The following is a 22,862-nucleotide window of genomic DNA, read 5'->3' as shown; positions in this document are numbered from 1 at the left end:
GTTAAAGAAGCTGTGCTTCTTCCACTGTATGTCTTTGGCTTTCTTGTCAAATATCAGCTGACTGTAAGCATGCAGTTTTATTTCTGGATCTTCTAATCTACTCCATTGGTATTCAAGTCTGTTTTTGTACCAGTACCAAGCCGCCTTGTTATTATGGCTCTATAGTAGAGTTTGAAGTGTGGCATTGAGATCCCTCGCATGTTATCATTTTTGCCTAGAATTGTTTTGGCTATTCTAGGTCTTTTGTTGTTCCATATGAACTTTTGGACTGTTTGCTCTATTTCAGAATGTCATTGGGATTTTAATGGGAATTGCATTGAATTTGTATATCAATTTTGGCAGTATGGCCATTTTCACTACATTAAATCTGCCTATGCAAGGACATGGAAGGACTTTCCATTTACTGGTTTCCTCTATAATTTCTTTCTTAAAGTTTTTATAGTTTTCATTAAATAGTTCTTTACATCTTTGGTTAGGTTAATTCCTAAATATTTTTTTATTGTTAGTTGGTTTGTTTCCTTGATTTCCCTTTCTGCTTGTACATTGCTGGCATACAGAAAAGCAACTGATTTTTGTGGGCTAATTTTGTGTCCTGCTACTTTGCTGAAGTAATTTATAAGTTCTTAGACTTTGAGGGTAGAGTTTTGGGGATCATTGAGGTATAGTATCATGTCATCTGCAAAAAGGGATAGGTTAACTTCTTCCTTCCCTGTGCAGATCCCTTTAATGTCTTTTTCTGGCCTTATTGCTTTGGCTAAGGATTCCAGGAGTATATTGAAGAGGCGTGGAGACAGTGGGCATCCTTGCCTTGTTCCTGATTTTAGGAGAATTGGTTGTAGATTTTCCCTATTAAGTATAATATTGATTATTGGTCTATTGTATATGGCTTTTATTGTTTTAAGGAATGTTCCTTATATTCCTATTTTCTCCAGAGCCTTAAACATGAATGCATGTTGTATTTCATCAAAAGCCTTTTCCACATCAATAGAGATAATCATGTGGTTCTTGACCTTGGATCTGTTGTTGTGTTGGATTATATTTATTGATTTATGTATGTTAAACCATCCCTGCATTTCTGGGATGAAGCCTACTTGAGTGTAATGTATTATTTTTTTTATATGTTCCTGGATTCTGTTGGTTAAAATTTTATTGAGGAGCTTTGTCTGTAGTTCTCTCTTTTGTTGGGTCTTTGTATGGTTTGGAGATGAGAGTGATACTGACTTCATGGAATGAGTTTGGGATAGCTCCCTGTATTTCTATTTCTTGGAAGAGTTCCTCTTTAAAGAATTTATAGAATTCTGTAGTGAATCCATCAGGTCCTGGGCTTTTCCTTGTTGGAAGAATTCTCATTGCTTCCTCTATCTCTTTGTAAGATATTCTTTTATTTAATTGATTTATTTCTTCTTCGTTCAGTTTGGGCGATTTGTATTTCTCTAAAAATTCTATTTCTGCTAGGTTTTCTTTCCTTAGTGAGTATAGATTCTGGAAATCCTTATAGTTGTTTGGATGTCTGGGGTATTTGTGGTAATTTTTCCCATGGCATCCCTGATCTTACTGATTTGGGTTTCCTCTCTTCTTTTTGTAGTTAATCTTGCCAAAGGTCCATCATTTTTATTGTTTTTTTTTTTTTAAAAAAAAACAGCTTTTGATGTGCAGGGTAAACAAAGGAGGAGGCTGCAGTGCTTGGTAAGAAATGTACGCATTATCCTGCCCATGCAATTGTAACCCCTCTGTACAGTATGTTCACAAATAAAATAAAATAAAATTTAAAAAAAACAGCTTTTGTTTTATTAATTTTATTTATAGTTTTTTATTCTCTATCTCATTAATTAACAGCTCTTTATTTTGGTTATCTTGCTTTGTCTAGTAACTTTAGGTTCAATTTTTTCATGCTTTTCTAGCAATTTTAGTTGCAACATGAGATTATTTACTTGGTCTGTCTCTATTTTCTTGATATGTGCACTGAGAGCAATAAATTTGTCCCTAGGGACTGCTTTTTGCCATGTCCACAGATTTCTTTGTGATGTTTATTCATTTCCATTGAATTGTAGGAACTTTTTTCATGTCTTCTTTAATTTCTTCTGTTAACCAGGTCTTACTCAGAAGTGTGCTGCTCAATTTCCATTTATTTGAGAAATTTCTATGGTATGCTTTGTTATTGAGAACTAGCTTGATTCTGCTGTGCTCAGATAGAACACAGGGGATTATGTCAATCCTCTTGTATTTGCTTAAATTCCTTGTATGAACTAAGATATTATCTATTTTGGAGAAAGTTCCATGGGCTGCTGAGAAGAAAATGTACTGGGTTGTTGTAGGGTGGAAAACTCTGTAGATGTCAATTAATTCTGCTTAAAATGTGGCAACATTTCAGTGGCTTCTTTGCCAATCTTCTGGTTGGTAATCCTGTCCTTTGGTGAAAGTGGGGTATTAAAGTCTCCTAGTATTATTGTATTTGGATCTATTTTTTCTGTAAGTCTGAGAGTATTTGCTTACCATATTTGGGTGCACAAATGTTTGGGGAATATAAGTTGATAAGAGTAATATCATCTTCATGGCTTGTTCCCTGTATTATTTTGTAGTGTCCTTCTTTGTCTTTTTGTATTGATTTTAATGAAAAGTTTATTTTGTCAGATATCAGGATGGCACCTCCTGCCTTCTTGCTGGGAGCGTTTGCATGGTAGATCTTCCTCCATCCCTTCACTCGGAGTTTGTTTTTATGTTTGGCTGTGAGGTGGGTCTCTTGAAGGCAACAAATGGATGGGTCTTGTTTTCTGATCCAATCTGCAGTTCTTTTTCTCTTGATTGGTGAATTGAGCCCATTAATATTTATGGTCATTATAGAGAGATGCATTGTTTTCTGTCATTTTCTTGCTTTCCTAAGTTTTCCTTCTTTCATTTCCTCCTGTGCTTACTAAGTTGGACTTCTAGTGATATCTGTCTGATGTGGATCCTTGATCTTGATTGTTTTCTTCATGTTGTATTCCCCCTCTTAATATTCTTTGAAGTTCTGGCTTATTGTTGATGTTTTTCTTTACTATTAAAAATTTTAGTTTCTCCATTAAATGTGAATGCTAGCTTTGCTGAGTATACCATTGTGGGTTGGCAGTTATTGGTTCTTGGGTCTCAGATAGTACTTGCCCAGGCTTTCCCTGTATTCAGTGTCTGTGTGGAGAGATATGCAGTGATTCTGATTTTCTTTCCCATTATAGTATAGATTTTTCTTTATTTTTTGCTGCATGCAAAATTGTTTCTTTATTATTCAGATCTATCATTTTTACTATAATGTGCCTAGAAGTGTTCTTCCTGGGATCCTGCTTGTTAGGTGTTCTGTATGCTTCTGTTAGGTAGGTAAGATGTTATATTTTAAGATTGGGGAAATTTTCAGTGATAATCTTATTGAATAGGTGTTGCCTTCCTTTGTTCTGGTATTCCTAGCCTTTGTCCACTGCAATTAAACAAAGGCTAAAATTTCATGGCACTGTCTGCTTGTTCTTGGACTTCCCTTTGGCATAGTTTAAGTGATTTATCCATATCTGTGACTTTTTTCCAGTTGCTGCATTTTGTCTTCTGCATCTGATATTCTAATTTCCATTCCATTCACTCTGTTAAGTATGGCTTCCATTGTGGTTTGCATGGAGGAAATTGAACCATGTATGAGGTCTATGTTGGTTCTCAGAGTATTAATCTCATCTCTTAGCAAAGTGTTTACTGCATCTATTTTCGAATGAATCTCCTGTTCGAAATCCTGCATCTCTTTTTATAATTCAGTTCTTTGTTAAATTTCTGATCTATTTCTTGCTTTAATTCTTGAGTCATTGCCTCTAACATCTCTTGGATTTAGTGTTTGTCTTCCATTCCTGTTTTGCTTCCACTGGGGCTCTTTCCTGGGTGGCTGCTGGCCTTTGGGGATGGATTGCTATCTTGGTTATTGATAAATCTTGTAATTTTTCACTGTAATTGTCACATGGGAATTCAGGGATTATTGGAGACTAATCCAAAAATCTGGCTGTTTTGGTCAATACGTGGCTGTCTTTGCTTGTTTCTTGGTTGGTTCCTGAATCAATTGATGAAGCTTGCTCTCAGTCCTGGGTTGGCTGAGAGAGTTTGTATCTGGTCTTGGTTCTGTTGGGGGAAGAGGCCGACTTCCAGATGCTAGTCTGACCCACATAAGACTCTCAGCTTTCTTCTGGAGATCACAGGCAGTTCCCACCTTCAGCCAAGGACTAAGCAGCCTAGACTGTTTGTGCTCCCTCCTAGGGGTGCTGTTGGCAAGATCGTGTGACCTGAGTGCATTCTCCCAGTTGCTGGAGTCTGCTATGAGTTCCTGACTATAATCAGGTGCTGGTGACCTGAGCTGTTCAATCCCCAGACTGGGATATACAAATCAGTCTCTGGTGGGATTTGGGCTTCTGGTTCTCCTGCCCTGAACACACAGGCCTTTTGCTGTCACAGGACCGATTCCCAGGGGGTGTGGTTCCTTGCTTTCCCCATCTGCTAAGGCATGCATTCAGCTTCTGACTGAAATTGGGACAGGTGGGTTATGCAGCTCAGGCACCCGATCCCCAGAGCTGGTCCTGGCACCCGGTCCCCAGCCTGGGACACTCTGGTTGGGCTCAGGTGGGACCTGTGCTACTGGGTATCCTGCCCAAGGTACACAGCCCAGGGTCCTCAGTTCAGATTTCTTCTTCTGCTGGCTGCTATGGCACAACGGCACTGTTCCAGTTTGAGTGTTTAAGCTCCTTCCCAGAGGCACTTTGCTCAAGCCTGGAGGTCTGAGTGTGCTCCACAGGCTGGCGGGGCACTTGCAAGGTTCCCAGTTTTAGAGGGATATGTAGTCCAAGTGGTAGGGGAAGGGGCTCAGGTCAAGCTCTGGGGTTACTGCCAGCACTATTCTCCCTTGGTTGTGGGGGAGGCTGTCCCCTGTGGGGTACTCACTTATCCTGGAACTGGTTGGGAGCTGTCCAGTGGTGCTGTGGCAGATCACTGTTTCTGTGCACTGCAGGTTGCTGGTTGCCACCATGCTCTGAGTTCTGTTGAGATGATTGTGGCCTGGTCTGGGTGGTAGTGGCTCATGGGTCTGTGTTTCATACCATCTCTGTCTCTGTTTATACTATCTGGGTCTGCGCTGTGGGTGTTTTTTGCACCATCCTCCTATGGACTGCTGTGGTGGGGGGAGGGGGAAGGCTTTGGGGATGGCACAGGGCTGCTCCCTGGCAAGGGGTTGGGGAGGGGTCTTGGCACAGGTTTTGAGCTCCGAGGTTTCTGTTTCTGTTTACACTCTCCAGGTCAGCACCTGGAGTGATTTTGGCAGGATGATGCTGGGGCCACTCTGCCAGTGAGAGTGAAGGGTCTTTGCAATTTTCCATCCTGAAATTCTTTCTATTCTTTTTTTATTTTCACCTCCTGTTTTTCTCTGGGTGTTCAGCTTTTTGCTGTTGTTGGTCTCTTGGGGAAACTGAGTGTTGGAACTCGAACTCTATTTGGTTGGAGATAGCTGTGGTGTTTCCCTACTGTCCTGTCCCCATCTTAATCCCCCTTCCCAGTGTATTGTTTTAACCATCCAATGTGTTTACCTGTAGATTTATAAGCATATTCTATCTACCACAAAAGAAGGAAACCATGAAACCTATTTTTCTTTCTCTGGGTCTGGCTTACTTCACTTAATGTAATTTTTCCAAGTCTTTCCATTTCCTTACAACATACCATTCTTCCTGATGGATGAGTAGAATTCCATTGTGTTTACATACTCCATTTTCTTGATCCATTTATCTATTGAAGGGCATCTGGCTGATTCCATATTTTGGCTATGGTAAACAATGCTGCAATGAACATGGTTGTGCTGATAGATTTAGTGGTTCTTTGTGGTCTATTGGATAAATGTCCAGGATTGGAATTGCTGGGTCAGAGGGAAGCTTTATGTTTAGTCTTTTGCAGAATCTCCATACAACTTTCCATTGTGGTTGAACAAGTTTACATTCCCACCAGAAGTGTATTAGTGTTCTCTTTTGGCCTCACCCACACCAGCATTATTGTTACTTTTCTTGATAATGATTATTTTAACTGAGATAAGGTAGAATGTCAACGTTGTTTTGATTTTCATTTCCTTTATGGCCAGAGATATTGAACATTTCTTCATGTGTATATTTGCTATTCTTCTGTTGACAAGTTTTTCTTTAAGTCATTAGCCCATTTATTAATTGGGTTGATTTTTCTTTTTATTGGTTTAATCTTTAGGGGGTTTAATTTTTTGAGCTCTAAGTATACTTTGGATATGAGTCTCTGGTCTGATGCATATCTAGTAAAAATAATCTTTTCCCATTCTGTGTGCTTTCTATTTACCTTATTAGGTATGCCTTTACCATGCAGAAACTTTGATGTAATCCCACATTCTTCAGTGAAGTACAGAAAGCAATACAAAACTTCATATGGAATAATAAAAGATTCTAAATAACAAAAGCAATCCTTAGCAGTAATAACAGTGTTGGAGGAATATCAATACCAAACTTTGAACCCTATTACAAAGCTGTAGTAATAAAACCACCTCGGTAATTGCACAAGAATAGGCCCGAGGTCCAATGGAACAGAAGACCCAGAAATGAACCCACAGATCTATAGCCATGTAATATTTGATAATGGAGCCAAAAGTACAGGATGGAAGAAAGACAGCCTCTTAAACAAATGGTGCTGGCAGAATTGGCTATTTATATGCATAAAACCGAAGCTAGATCCTTACTTATCACCCTGCACCAGAATCAATTCCAAATTTATCAAAGACCTCAAACTACTGCTAGAAACCATGAAAATATTACAGGAAAGGATAGGGGAAGCATTAGCACTCCTAGGTACAGATGGAAATTTCCTAAGTAAAAACTAGATTCACAATGAATCAAAGAAAGAGTGGATGGAATTTTAGGTAAAAGATACTTTTTGTTTAGTACTGAAATAATATGATTGCCTTATCCCTGAACTAATTATTTTTATTAAACTCATCTACAAGTTTTATTGATAGTTTTACATTTTCTGCTGGTGGTTTTTAGCAGTTTTATGACTGGCACAGTGAGGTTCTTTTTGCATTAAAGTTAGACATCCAGAAACAATGGATTGATATCATTTGGTATATAGTCATTATCTTTTGTTTTTGACCCATGAAGGGCAAAAGCATGTGTTTTTACACATGAAGACAGATCCCACCTTATGTTGCCTCCATTCTCACTAGTGTTTTTCATCTGCAGTCTTCATTTACATTTTCTCCTGATCTGCCTTTTAGTTTACTAATCCCCTCTTCAACTGTGTCTGTGATGTAATACACCTATGGAACACTTATTAAATCCTTAAGAGAGACAGATATATAGACAGGTACATACATACACATCTACATTCATACATACATACATTTAGAGACCTCTGTGTGTATGTGTGTGTGTGTGTGTGTGTGTGTGTGTGTGTGTGTGTGTGTGTGTGTTTCTAGAATTATCATCTGGCTTTATAGTTTTCTGTTCTCTTATAAACTCACTTGACATGAATATTCTTCAAGTTGGCTCCAATTTCTTAAACATATTGACCATTATTTTAAAGTATTTCTACAATTTCTAAAGTTCTGATGTGTGTCTATATATTAATTCTCTTAGTTTTCAGTGACTTGTTCTTTTTTTCTTTTTTAAATTTATTGTGAAAATACAATACATATGCCATCCACTCATATCTCTTGTACCCACTCATAGTTCCCAGGGGCTTTTGGGTCCCCATAAAGTTTATGCTGTAGTAGTAGTTTTTCAGTGCCATAAAATAACTCCTTTTAATAATCTAACTAGTGTTTCTGGCTGTTCTTCATAGGAGGGTTATTCTGATTGATGACAGTTAACCTTAGACAGAAATACCTTTCTCAATGTAATGTTAATTTGCATTTCTTTCATAATTGTCAAAGGGAATAATGTTTTCCATATGTACAAGCAATTATTTCTTTTATGAACTATCTGTCAAGTCTCTTGCATATTTTTCCATTACATTTTTGACTTCCATTTCTATCTTTTGGAAGCTCTTTATATAATGACATTATCTATATTAACATGCAAATATTTTTGTTCAGTCTGTAACGTTTAAAAAATATTTCTCAAGGTATTTTTCCATCCAAAAACTTACTGTGTTATTTTTGTCATCTTCTCTTATCTCCTCGGTGTTATTCTACATTGCTGCCACCCAAGCACATGTTTTTGTCTCAATTCTCTTTACCCAATCAGTGCAAAAGCTGGTATAACATCTCCACTTACATGATTCTGTACTTTAGTCCTGGCTTCTTTGATCTTTTTGCACTCTGCTTCTATTTTATGCCTTCAACTTCTGACCTCTCTACCATTCATCCACCCAAGCTAAAGGCTGAGTCATCTCTCCATCATTGCTTCTGATGGTCAGTTTAATAAATACTGCAAACTCTTTGCACAGGTCTCTTCCTTTGAGAAATCACATGCTGGATCTTTCCCATCTTCACTTATGGGCACACCGGGTTTAACATATTCTCCATTCAAAAGAAAAAAAATTGAATAATCCCATTCCTAGCATTTTACCTGCATTGCCAATGTCTTTGTTCATCAAGTTAGGAAAATATAAAGAAATGTAACTAAGAAGTCGATTTGTAGTCATTTGGACATCTAGAAAGTAAATCACAATATGAACAACAATCTCCTTGTTATTATATGTAAGCACATTAGACAGCTTCAACCACCAGGAGTGGATGACCTTCCTGCAGCTGAACATATACAGAATTGGTCTCAATAGATTTTAAGGATGTTAAGATCAGAGTCAATACTTAGGAATCCAGAGCAACAGCATTTAAGAAGATATGGAGGCAACTAAGTCATTCATGTGTGTTTAAACAGTAACAGGCAAATACATAGGTAGATGAATAAATCTTTCAGCTATTAGGCATGCCTGAGGCAAAATCAGTTCCTCCCCCCTTCTCCCCCCCCCCACACCCAGTGGTCTGGGTCTTTCTCTTTCACACATACTTTTTCCTTAATCTTTCCTTTAAATTTAAATTGTACATTGTGCTGATTAAACTACATTTTCTTTCTCCTCTGGTACCAGGTTTCTAATTTGAGAAATTGTGCATATATGTATCTAATTATCTCACAAATTAAAAGAGTACTTCGAAGATAACTCTAAAGTATTCAAGCAACTCAACCCACTGTTCCCTCCTTTAACTTTCACTGCATGAAAAGTTGAGTCCCAGGAGTATTTTTAAATTGAAGAGGGCAATGGAGGGTGACAGAACAATTGGCAGTCAGGCTGTTATATAATTCTCTATTAATCAGGGATTTTCTTCTTTTCCTCTTTCAGCTGAAGGCGAGGACATACCTGCTATGTCTGTGAAAAGCCAAGACTCCAGTGACACAGAAAATGCCACAGGTCCTGAAGGTAAGTTTCTGAGCTACCTGTGCTCAAACTATAAATCTGGTGTCTTTCCTGTATATAATGTAGGATTAGGAGAACAATCTGTTTCAGGAGCAAACATGTTTAGTTAGAACAAAGTAAATTTCAAAAGGAAAATTCAACTAAGAAATATGAAAAATGGCAGTCTCTCCTTTTTATTTTATTTAAACACTAGCTGCTGTTCATTTCTTTTTTTAATAGCCTGTGCCTTGGTTTAAATATATCTCATGGTACTAAAGGCAAAATGAGTAATTCCAAGGGTCTACCTGGGGAGCTTCATGAAATATCCCTTACTTCCGAAGGAGGTATTTGCCTATCCGGAGCATTTAGATGGAGTTCTAGCTTGAATTTGGGATGAGCTTTTTCTTATGCTTCCATTGTTCACCTCCACACATGACATCAGATATCTTGGCCAAAGATATAGTGACTCGTTAAGAGTGTCTCACAATAATTTGACAGAAAACTTTCTCTTTTTTTTTTTTGTCTGTCATGGGGCTTGAACTCTGGGCCTGAGCACTGTCTCTCTGCAGCTCAAGGCGAGTGTTCTACCACTTGAGCTACAGCACCACTTCCAGTTTTCTGGTGGTTTATTGGAGATAAGAGTTTCACGGACTTTCCTGCCTGGGCTGGCTTTAAACTGTGATCCTCAGATCTCAGCCTCCTGAGTAGTTAGGATTACAGGCGTGAGCCAGCAGCGCCTGGCAACTTTCTTAAATCATTATCTACTATCAAAGGCACCTAAAGATCCCAAGCCTTGGGTATATGACTATCTCCTTGCCCCTACAGAGCCATAATGAACACCTTTTGAAATAGCATTACTTTCATTAAAAAAGAGATACTATTTCTGCAGACACGATTTTTATTTCATTCCATTGGGCCATATAACTAAGAAACCAGCCTTAAGTAATCAACTGTTGTAGTGTGTGTGTATACACATACATACATGTGTGTGCATGTGCACGCATACATGTGGATCCTGGAGCTTGAATTCAAGCCCTAGGTGCTGTCTCTAAGCTTTTATGTTCAAGGCTAGCACAATACCACTTGAGCCACAGCTCCACTTCTGGCTTTTTGGTGGATAATTGGAGGTAAAAGCCTCATGGACTTTCTTGCACAGGCTGGCTTCCAAACTCTATCCTCAGATCTCAGCCTCTTAAGTAACTAAGATTCAGATGTGAGCCACTGACTCTTGGCTTTGTTGATATATTTTCTTTTTTTTAGTTACTTTATTTTTTATTTTCAAGTGGTACATAAAAATACAAATGTTTGAAGAATCATGTTTCAATACACATATATCTTATATAACGTCTAAATCACGTTAAATATACTCATCTCAAATATCTTGTCATTTCTTCCTGGCAAAAAACTTTCAATTTCCATTGTTCTAGCTTTCAGAAATATATAATACATTATTGTTATCAATAGGTAACCTATTATGCAACAGCCTGCCAGAACTACTTGCTTCCATCTTTCTGCATCTTGGTATCACTAATCAGCATCTCCCTCTCCCTGCCCAACCCCACAGACTCTTATCTCTGCTCAGTACCATCCCATGTTTAATATATTTTTTCCAATATTTTCATTATCTTTAAGTTGTTATTGGAAGGAGTTGCCATTCAATAAAGCAGTTTATGAATAGTACATCCTGATCCATGTTACCCATTCAACATTCTCGCCCACCCCTCCCTTTGCTTTTCATTTTTAGGGTATCTGCTGACCTTGGTTTTTGCCATTTAACATACAAGTTTATGTATACATAAACTTGATCTATGCCATTCTTTCAACATCTTTATACCCTCTTTCTTTTTTTAAATTTTATTGTCAGGATGATGTACAGAGGGGTTACAGTTATATACGTAAGGTAGTGATTATATTTCTTGTCAAACATTATTACCCCCTCCTTCATTTTCTCCCACTTTCCCTCTCCCCTAATGCCTCCCAAGTTGTAAAGTTCATTTCCAAAATATTGTCTTGTGAGTATCACTGTTGCATTGGTTCATCCTTTGATCTTCACCCTCTTTCGATGTACTCCTTTTTTATATCTTAATTCTGTGGCATATACACAATTTTCTATCAGATCAAAAATTTTTTTAGATTATACAAAGAAGTAAAGCCATGCATTGTCTTTTTGTGCCTGGCTTATTTCCATTAACCTAATGGTTTCTACTCCATGTATGTTATCACAAATGACAGAAATCACCCTTCGAAAGAGCAGAATAATAATTCCATGGCATCTATGTACATTCCTTTATTCATTCATAAGCTAAGAGACCCATGTGTTTTTCTGTTTCTTGGCTACTTTACTACAATGAGTAGAAACATGAAATTGTGTCATCAGAATAGTAATTTCATTTACTTGGTATATATACCATGAGTAGGCTGCCAGGATAGAAGCTATACACTCCCAACAATGTTCAGGTTCCATTTTCTCCACATCCTTGGCAGCATTTGTTGTCTTCAGTGGTTTTGATAATAGCCATTCTCAAGGACATGATACGTTCTCTTAGTTTGAATTTGTATTTCATTAATGATTAGTGATGTTGAATATTTTTCATTGTACCTGTTGTGACCATTTGTTGTCTTCTTTTAAGAAGTGTCTGTTTGGTTTTATGCCCATTTTTAAATTAGATTGTTCCTTGCTATCAAATTTGAATTACTTCTAACCTGGACATCAATCACTTGTCAAATAAATACCTTGCAAATATTTTCTCCCATTCTGTAACTTTTCACTCTGTTGATTGTTTGCTTTTCTTTGCAGAGCATTTTGGTTTGGTTTAATCCCATTTGTTTAATTTTGAAGCAGGTGCCAGTATTGGGGCTTGAACTAATGGCCTCAGGATCTCACTTGGCTGATTCTATTGTAGGATGGTGCTCTACCACTTGAGCCACACTTCCACTTCCAGCCTTTTGCTGGTTGATTGGAAGTAAGAGTCTCTCAAATCTGTCTGCCCATGTTGAGCTTCAAACCTCCATCTTCAGCCTCCTGAATAACAAGGATCACAGGCATGATCCACTGTTGCCTAGCTTGTTTTCTATTTTTGTGGATTTTGTCTCTCTCTAGAGTCCCCCTTTTCCCCACACTTTTTTAGTTTTAGAGGGTTTCATTATGTCATTTAACCCATAGATTACACAAATATAATTTAATATGTTTCACTCCCCATTACCCTATCCTATCTTTTAATCTATCTTCAACAAACTTCCCACATTTCTATTCTTGTCGTGTGTGTGTGTGTGTGTGTGTGTGTGTGTGTGTGTGTGTGTGTGTGTGTGTGTGTGTGTGTGTGTGTATGTGTGTGTGTATGTGTGTGTGCGTTTTAGGTCTAGATTTTTCAAATAAAACATGTGATTTTGTCTTTCTGATCCTGGCTTATTTCACTTAAGACGATCTTTACTTCTATCCATTTCCCTTTTTTTCACATTAAAAAAATTACAATTAATCAAGCCCCACGACTGACAAAAATTACAATGATGGGGTTATACAAAGGGGTTACCATTCCATGTCATGTTGTGAGCATAAGCTTCTTGGCCAATGTTACCCTTTCCTTCACTGTCCACATTTCCCCCCTCCCATCTCTTCCCATAAGTATCATAGTTCATTTTTTACATAGTATATATTGAATATGATGACTACATTTGTTCACCCTTCCTTCCTCCATTCCTGTGTCCACCCATTGCTCCATTTACCTTTAAAAGACACTATTTCATTCTTTATGACTAGAAAATACTACATTATGAATATATGCTACATTTTCTTTACTCATCTGTTGTTGGGGACTTAGCTCAGTTATTATGAACAATGCTACAATAAACATGAGTGTGCAGATGAGTCCATGAAGCCTGATTTATATTTCTTAAAATATAAGCCCAGAAGTTATATAAAAAATATGGTAAATCTGTTACTAGTTTTTGAGGACCTCCATACTGATTTCCATAGTGGTTGCACCAGTTATTATTCTGACCAACAGTGTTTAAGGGTTCCTTTTCCCACATGCTTGCTAGAATTTGTGGTTTGCTGATAACAATTTGACTGGGGTGAGATAGTAATCAGTGGTTTTATTCTATGGCCAGGGATGTTGATCATCCCTGTGTATTTATTAGCCCTTTGTTTTCTTTGACAACAATCATTCAATTTAATTGGATCATTGGTGCTTTTGGTATTTTGTTTGCTTTGATAGAACTCTTTATATATTCTGGTTATTAATCTCTTTGCTGATAGCTAGGAAATACTTTTGTAGTCTGTCTCTTCCTTGCAGTGATTGTGTTTTTTGATGTGCATAAGCTTGGGGTCCTATTTGCTGGTATCAGAAATGGAATTCAGGGGCCTCATGGTTGTATGGTTGGTGCTGTACCACTTGAGCTCCAACTTTAGCTTGGGTTTTTGTTGTTGATTTTGGAAATTTGTGGACTTTGCTGCTTGAGTTGGCTTTGAACTATGATACTCCACATATCAGCCTCCTGAAGCCAGTGCCTGGTAGAAGCTCTTTAATTCCATGTCTTTTGTCATTCCTGATCTTATTTCTTGAGCTTTGGAGTCTTATCCAGAAAAGTGCTGCCAGATCTTCTATGTTTACTCTGTGTTTTCCTGTAGTAGTTTCAGATGTTCAGGTCTAATATTAGTCTGTTTTTTTAAGATTTTACTGTATGGTGAGAGATAGATAGGGATCCAGTATTCTAATGTGGATATCTAGTTTTCCCAAACCATTTGCTGAAGAGGCAAAGACAATCAAAACTTAAGTCTGTTTTACTTCCAGTCTACCACCTTACATTGGAGGAGGCATGGTGAAGGCAGTCAGCCATCTAGTCTAATTGTTCCAAGGTTCAGCATGCAGGTATTGAGCATAGTTAAAGTAGGGCTTATTAGGCCTTTCCCACATTGAATTTTACCTTGGCCAGCCCAGTACTGGTTTTTAAGTTCAAAGTCTGGACTTAATTTCTGTCCATACCAAGCAGAAGGCTTCTCTTCTCCATGCTGGATTTCTTAGAGTTGGAAGAATGGTGTCATAGGCAACTCTCTCCTTTCTGCCTTGTTAGAGTAAAGGCAAGTAATGTGGTTAATCTCTTATCTGATTTCCTCAGTTCTAGTTTGGCTGTTTAACTTTGCAATTGTGAGTATACCATCACCCAAAGATCTTAGCCACCATCTTGCTACACCTCTGTTTGAGAAATTTTTTAAGTTTTTTTTTGGCTCCTATCTCTTGTGCCTCTGGGACTCTATTCTATATAATTTCTAATGTCTCTCCTACTCTCTCTTGCAAGAGTTTTGGGTCTGATGTTGAGGTCTTTAATCCATTTTGAATTGATGTTGATGCATTGTGACAAGCAGGGATCCACTTTTAGTTTTCTGCATATGACTGCCCAGTTTTCCCAATCTCAATTATTGAAGAGGCTGTTTTGTTTTCACTGTACATCTTTGGCTCCTTTTTTTTTAACCAAAAAAGAAAAGTGAATGATTTTGAGTTCATAATGTTCTTGGTAGAATTAACATGGCAGTTTTAAATAAGTTTCTTATAACACTGCCTTTAATTAACGTATGTACTTTTACACAAATTGACCTTTTACTACCAAGCATACATTTTCCAGTTGAAAATATTTCTAAACTTCAGAACCTTTTGTTAAGAGCTTCACTATATTAGAGGTGTTATAGTCAGGGTTCCATACTGTATCTTTACAAAGCAGGCTCTGAGAATAAGAAATTTAGTCTTTACATAGACACCATGCGTTGTGGAGAAATACAGGCTCTCAGAAGTCTCAGCAGTAAAAAATTCATTTAATATTACTTTCCTGGAACTTATTTGAGTATGGAATGCTTTTTTATTGTAACATCTATTGAAATGTTTTAGACCGTGTCTATTGGTTGTGAGGAGGAACAAAAAAAATTAAGTATGCCTAGATTTCATCCTGTGCACTCCCAAATCAAGGTGTATGCATTTTCAATAACCTTGGATACCAGGTTGGACATGAGTGATTTTGCTCAACCTTGACAGAATTGTTTCATCTTGCTGATTTTCATGAGGTTTGCTAGGAGCTTGTCTATCATTAGAATCAAGGATAGGTTGCAGGTAAGGACAAGAAGAACCACTTGTAAAGCCTTCCTTGCTGAGAGAATTGGATGGGCTGTCATACAATGTCATCCGCACTTTCAAGCATCTTTGAAGTATGAAACCAGGATCTGCTCCCAATTTACTCTAATTGCACTTTCATGTTCAGGAAAAAGATTTAGGTTGTTGGATTAGACAAAGACATCAAGATTACCCAAATAAGAATGAACAGAGGTTACCATAGTGAAGGTGTTGGCCATTATTATCAGTTTTATTTGGCAGATTCAAAGACAGCAGGAAAGGAGGAAAGTTCCAAATATACAGAGGTATTTATGTCATATATGAATAATATAAGACTGCTAACATATGTGAATTGATACAAAAAAGAAGATTTGTCTTGTTGGCAGAAGAAATGGAGAGCTGTTACCTAGAAGTGGAGATAGGAATAGGAAATTGATGATCACAAACCAAATCCTACCCATTGCCATTGGTCCTGGCCCCTTTAATCCAATTGTGGTAGAGGTTCGGGGTGGGAGTTCTGTTGTAGCTTATCTGCCATTGCCTTTTTGTATATCTCTCATTTTTCAGTCAGTATGGGCTTGGATGCTTTAAAAATAATCCATCTCATTAAACCTACTGACCCTTAGAAAATTTCCATAGTGACTACTCAGGACTACTTCTGGAAAAGACAGTAATTATGCATTCTATTTTCATAAAAATGTTCAGCTAGAATACACAGTTGAGTACATTGTTTTCCATAGCTGTGTGATCTGGTTAGCTGTTTTGTTTTCCTGTTTCATGGTGTCTATTTCCTGTTGCTGTACCCACTGGTTTGCAGGCATTGTTTGGATTCTGAAACTGAAAGCATGGCCAACCAAACAGATCTTCTGACACTGCCACTCTGGAGAGAGCTGCTTACCTCTCTGCATGCCAATGATCTGTTTTGCTTTGTTTTCTGTCTTTATTTTCTTAGATATCTATTAAGGCTTTTGAGCATATTTATTACCATCCTTACATAAACAAATTCACACTGCCAAGTTTCAACTCTAATATGAAGAGGCAGCTCAGCTTCTGTAATTTCAGAGAAGAGACAATCCTGCTTTGTCCCTGCCTCCACTCATGAGATACATATAAGAATGTTTGGGCACTTGGCGGCTCACTCCTGTAATCCTGCCTACTCAACAGGCTGAGATCTGAGGACCATGGTTTGAAGCCAGCCTTGATAAAGAAGTCTAAGAGACATTTATTTCCAGTTAACCACAAGAGAAAAAAAATAGCCAGAAGTAAAGCTGTGGCTCAATTACTGGACTTGTGCAAAACAAAACCAAGCAAAACAAACAAACAGAACTAAAAGATAGCATCCAGGCCCTGAGTTCAAGCCCCAAGACCAGCAAAACAAAAAAGCTTTCAAACTGAGAAAGGGCATAAGACAGGAAATCAAAACAGTGGCTGCAAATAAGAGGCCATTTAAGAGCTACAGGCTTAATGGTTACTTAGCTTTGTCTGTCTTCCTTTCTAGTTACAGTTGAAATGAATAGTCCAGTTGACAATGTAAATGACCCGACAGAGAGTCAGCAAGAAGATTGCCAATAGGTAAGATGCACCTGTGTTGGGATTTTTCCTTGACTAACCAGTCACAAGGAATTGTTTGCAAATAACAGACTTTCTTTGGAAAGTCCCATAAAATGGATTAGACCAAATATTTACTATCTTTAAACCAAATAACATTGCAAGAAGGAAAGAATATTTCCTTTCCTATCTTTCAGGGGTAAAAGTAAGACAAGTTATTTCAGGAACCCTGAGCATTGCTTTTGAGCATAAATGTACAAATACAAAGGCATATGAGTGTGTATGAACAGAAATAAGCCTATCTTAGGTCCTTAGGACATTCAGTCCTGAGAATATCTCAAGAGTGTCTCCAACAACATTTAACATTTCCACAGAGATTGAAGTACACCTAGAATGGTGAGTGACATATCACCCTTCCCCATGTCTTGAGAGAGCTGTTTAAAAACATAAAACTAATGAAGTCAGGCTCAAATTATATTAGCTGTTTATAGAATGTCTATAGCATAATGACCTGTGGGTTAGTGAGCATAATATTTCACAATAAAACCTGAGAATATATTAAAGAATTTACTTTTGTACTCTTTCTGATGAGCCTGAATTTCATGTAAAAGTAAATGTAAACTAGGCACCTTATAGTTCATGCCCAAGCTACTCAGGAAGGTGAGATCTGAGGATCTTGGTTCAAAGCCAGCCAGGGCAGGAAAGTCCATGGTGCTGTGGCTCAAGTGGTAGAGCACTCACCTTGAGCTGAAGAGCTCAGGGACAGCACCCAGGCTCAAAGTTCAAGCTCCATGACCAATCAAAAAAAAAAAATCACAGCTGAGTTCAAATTCCAAATACCTGCCAAAAGAAAAAATAACAGCATTTACATAATACATAGACAACATAGGAATTTATACAAACAAGGTCTTAAACACATTCCCATTTTACTTTGTTCATGTATTTAAAATATTCTGCTAAGCTAGAAAAGTGATATAGTTCAGAAGATTCCATTGAAAAATAATGAAATGAAACTAAACCTGAACCATGCAATTGAGCTCCTCATTTTTGCTCTTTTGTTGTCAACAAGGTATGCGTGTGTGTAAATACACACACATACACACATAGATATATATGCCTCAAATGAGTGACTTGTCAAAACTTAAAGTTCTAAAGTACTTTAGGAAGAAATAGACAAGATTGCTTGTGTGGCTAAAGTTTAAATAGTCCCAATTCAAGCTTCTTTGATCCCACAAACTGATGAGTTTCAAACACATATTAGCACTCCAAATCTATGACCTGGAGAAGTTTGCAGATTCACATACTGAGTGAATGGTACAACAAAATGGGAGAAAACAATATTAATATCTCAGAGACTCTGCATAAGTATTTGGCATGTGCATTGTAAGTACAGATTATTTGAAACATACATGATAATGTACAGAGATTTGTATGCAAACGCCACAACATCGCATAGCTAGGAGATTAGCTATTACTCACACATTGTTAATATGTTTGTTTACATATGCACTTATTTCAGTGTGTACAAATTTGCATATAGGAATGCATATGAGTGTATTTGCTCATATGTATGGTTGTTCATGATTTATGTATATACACATAAATTAGCATGTATTAACATGTATAACAAATTTATTTTCATATGTGTATGCACTTTTATTATATGCATGTATATAATTACATCTGTGGAAGCATATAGGTAAAAATATCTATTCATGCATACAGGAGCATATATACTCCCTCCTTTCCACTTAAATCCATACATGAAGTGATATATATAAGAGCACATAATGCATATATGTACTTAATAGCACTGCAGAGTCATACACATATGTGGAAATATTTATACACTATATAAATATATATACACAAGCAAGTAATTTATGAAAACATATACAGGTGTATGCCCATATGTATTTATAGATATCCCCAAATATATTTACAAATTATCAGTATGTGCTCAAATATGTAAATATTCCTATAGGGCAAGTACATGTGCACAGCCATTCATGAAAATTGTATTTTATACACTGCATGTATTTTATGTGTAATATGTACACACATCACTCAGCATACACTATATGTATGCATATTCATACCCACATTGTACACATTCATATATGATCACATCCTCATGGGTGTATATGCTCACATCTTTATACATATGCCTGTACACATTCCTGGAGACTATTGTGTGACTGGGCTTGAAGAAGCTACACCAAGGGGAGGGTTTTTGGAAGAATACTTTGGACTGTTGAACTAATCATGCCCATCAGGTGAAAAGCATTGTCAAGGTAGGGTACAGTTAATAGCACAGATTTACATGCTCCTTAAAGATACTACATTGCTGCAGTTACAGCTCAGAAATCCAAAGCACTTCAACCATCACATACAATATCCCTAGGTCTTTCTGAAGGGTAAGATATTTAAATGGCTCTGTTAAAAATATTCCTTGTAAAGACTTACAAGTGACTTAGCTATAATCTAACAAATGGTTTCTCTTTGTCTCTGGCAGGGGCACAAAGATGAAGCAAAGGAACAAACAAAGGAAGCGAAATGACAGTCAGCATTGCAGGGCCTGGCCCTGGGGAGTTTGGGAAGATGACAGCACCAGCACGTGCTGCATAGGAGGGTGGGGGTGGGGGAAGGCAAGTCCCAGGGAAGGATGGAAAATCTTTTGCTCTAATTTTTTTCAAGCTACATTTTGTTCTACTTACCTGCAGGAAACAAAAAAAAAAAAAAAAGAGGAGGGAATAGTGCTCTGAATTTGGCAGAAGGATCCACATTAAGGCATCTTTCCAGGCACTATCCTTGTCATTTCTGTCTTTCTCTCTCATGCCCTTTGCCCCAGGATCACTGTGGTGCCATCATCTAGTTTAATGATCACATGTGTCTCATGGACCCTTGTCTGCTCTCTTGGTTATTTCACAAAGCTGGTTGTACAGTGGTTTCTTCAAAGGAAGAGAAAGAAGGTGATTGTCAGACAAGCTTCAGGCTCAGTTTTAGGAATCACCAAGCTCAGTATAATCCACAGAGGAGGAAAGGTAGGAAACAGACACAAACCCCAAAGGACAATAGGGAAAGGACTGGATGAGTAGAAAATAATCAGGGATTCCCATCATCCACTTGTTCTGTTAGTTAAGGAGGATTTAAACTCAGAGGAGAAACAAGCAAAGTAGACCTGGCAGCTAGAGAGTTCAGTTACTTGGTTCATGAGATCTTTGGCATGTGCCTCAGCATGGAGCCCTTGTGTGGGATAGTCTTCTTTATGTATACCCATCAAGGATACACTCAGCTAGTTGTCCTTAAAAGCTGAGAAAGGGAAGCAATGCATTTAGGATGCCAACCTATGCTTATTGGTTTTTGGACATCCCATTTTACATGATTTTCACGAAAGAATGCCTGAAGGGGGCTGGCCCTCAAGCAGATTCTGACTTGAAGGTTACAGTTGAGAATTTCTAGTCTGTGTTTAAATGGTGGTGGTTGTTCAGATCATGTCCAAGGCTGACTTAATGGCTGCTCTTTCATCTGAAAAACCACTGAGTCATAGCCTCAATGCGGTGCCTCAGTGCGATCAAGATACCAGGGAAAACAGAGGTCCCTAGAGGTTGGGCAACATCACAATTATCTTTTCAAGAGACAATCTAATGCATAGAGATTGCTTCCCACAACTTCCCTGTTCTAAAGTCATGTTCTAACAGTTAATGTAGCTTACCTTCTAGCAGGAATGATGCTTAAGTGACTTCTTTTTATTAGAACATGGAGACTGGGGTGTAGCTCAGTGACAAAGCACTTGCTAGGCAAGAGCGAGGTGCTGGGTTTGGACCCCAGTACCAAATTTTCTTCCTGCCATTCTATAGTTAAATACAAAAGCATATACATCCTTAATGCCATTAGACATTGTGTTCTACAAGAGGAAGCAACGTCTTACTTTAATGATCCAAGAGATTTTCCATCAAAACAGTGCATTTTGAAAGCAGCTAGTGTTCTGTGCTTGGCAAATGCAAGCTACTAGAAACTTGCTTTCCAGTGGCTCCCCAGGGTAATATCCTCTTACATCAGTGACATTTGAAAACAACACTAGGAAATTTTTTTCTCACAATTTATGAACAGCTGTCCCTGTTAGGAATAGCCAGAACTGGAAATATTCTACTCTGACTGTTCTCCTTGTCATGAAATTGTTCATGTATCTTAAATGTTATGTGTTCAGAACAGGCAAAAGTTCTCCTAAAAGAAAAAAAAATACTCCCTTTATACCCAGGAAACAGAATGAAGAGTAAATATTAGCTCTATTCCTAATTCTATTTAAACTTCATTTTATGATTAGATTGCATGTTCAATTTTTGCTTCATTATGATTTTTTTGGTTGCTATTTGGCTATATATGTTAAATAATGAAGTTAGTTTGCATTCCAATAGTGGCATATTTTTTAAAAAATCTAGCTATTGGCCAGATTAAAGGTTTCTTCCACATTGAATTTTTTTTTCTTTTTTTGCTGGCACTATCATTGCACAAAAGCTGCACAATGAAATACATTTGGGAAAGCTGAGTCTCCGGCACATGAATTCTGGATGTCACCTTTTAATTAGATTATGAACCATGGAGGAGGTATAGGAAAGGAAGGAAGAAAATGACCCTATCTTAGTCATGTTTGCATACAGAGGATTGAAGGAGACCTTCAATATAATAGTCCTAATTTAAAAGGTATTCACTGTAGACAAGACAAAGAAAATTTTCCTCTAATTGGTAACTATTTAGATGATGGGCAAGTCTTCTTTCATAAAAGCTTACCAAAAAAAGAGGCACCAGAAACACCGTCAGCGATTCTGGGTCACATATTAATCACTAACAGCTAACTGTAAATCTTTCTATGAAACACTGAAAAGCCTCTTTGTGAATTAATATGGTTCTGCTTGATGTACTTGAATTGAAAAGACATTTCTCTGTATGTGGTGCATGTCAGCTGTGCTTTGAAAAAATAACAAAGTTAGCATAATATGTTCAATATATTTTCTTGGGGAATTGGGTTTTTATCATATGACTCATTAAGGATTTGCCTTACCCTGACATTTGTGATATAAAGGAAAATCAGAAAAAAGTAATTTTCTTGATCAAGATATGTTTTTACTTAATGCAAATAAATGTAGTCTGTTGCTTGCAAGGAAAAAAATATGTCTTCTGGTATAAACTGCTCAATAGGATAATATGTGCCTCCTGTGTTAAAATAGCCTTGAAATGCTGGACTGCTTCAAAATCTGTTTCTTCTCATCTGTGCCATATACTACGACACTTAAACTGTTGCCTTCAAACTATATTTGTTAGAGCAGAGTGAAAATAAAAAATGTTTGAGAGGATAGTGTGGAATTATCTATTTTCATGAAACTTGTTCTTTAGCACAAGCCATTAATAACTGTTTGATATTATCTAGTTGTAAATATTTCTGTTTCAAATTTCTCCTAGAGTCACCTTTAATAATATTCAGTGCTTTGGGCATGTTTTTCAAACTACACTCATCCTATGTTTTAAGTTCTAGGTAATTAGCAATTACTTTTGAGTTGTAGACACAAGTTGAGATAGAACCAATGTTTCCATGAACATTGGTCCATCCTTTTGAGACAGGCAGATAACATAAGGCTTCAGGTTGTTAAGGTGACAGGCAGAATATAATCTCCAAGTTACTAGAGGCACATAGAGACCTTGCCCCAGGGGTCTGTCCACAAGTTCTGATAAAAGATGTAGATAAAATTAATGGAGTCAGACAAACTTTCATAAAGTCCTGATAACTGGCAGGTTTACCTAGCAAAGCAGATCCCTCACCTACTAGGCATG

The 22,862-nt window shown here is 37.4% G+C and overlaps 1 protein-coding gene across 3 annotated transcripts in view; it reads left to right on the top strand.

The window, feature by feature from the left end:
* The window catches only part of Macrod2 (mono-ADP ribosylhydrolase 2), a 1,801,573-nt gene extending 1,779,195 nt beyond the window's left edge, over nucleotides 1–22,378 (top strand). For all 3 annotated transcript variants that reach the window (XM_070006718.1, XM_070006720.1, XM_070006719.1), the window contains 3 exons: nucleotides 9,334–9,411; nucleotides 16,984–17,057; nucleotides 19,549–22,378. In XM_070006718.1, the coding sequence (XP_069862819.1) occupies nucleotides 9,334–9,411; nucleotides 16,984–17,057 (152 nt within the window). In that variant the 3' untranslated portion in view covers nucleotides 19,549–22,378. The remainder of the gene's footprint in view (nucleotides 1–9,333; nucleotides 9,412–16,983; nucleotides 17,058–19,548) is intronic.
* The last annotated feature ends 484 nt before the right edge of the window (nucleotides 22,379–22,862 follow it).

The sequence above is a fragment of the Dipodomys merriami genome, unplaced genomic scaffold (genome assembly GCF_024711535.1).
Source record: "Dipodomys merriami isolate MVZ:Mamm:240054 unplaced genomic scaffold, mDipMer1.0.p SCAF_7, whole genome shotgun sequence".
Classification (NCBI taxonomy): domain Eukaryota; kingdom Metazoa; phylum Chordata; class Mammalia; order Rodentia; family Heteromyidae; genus Dipodomys; species Dipodomys merriami.
This window is presented reverse-complemented; position numbering and strand designations above follow the sequence as displayed.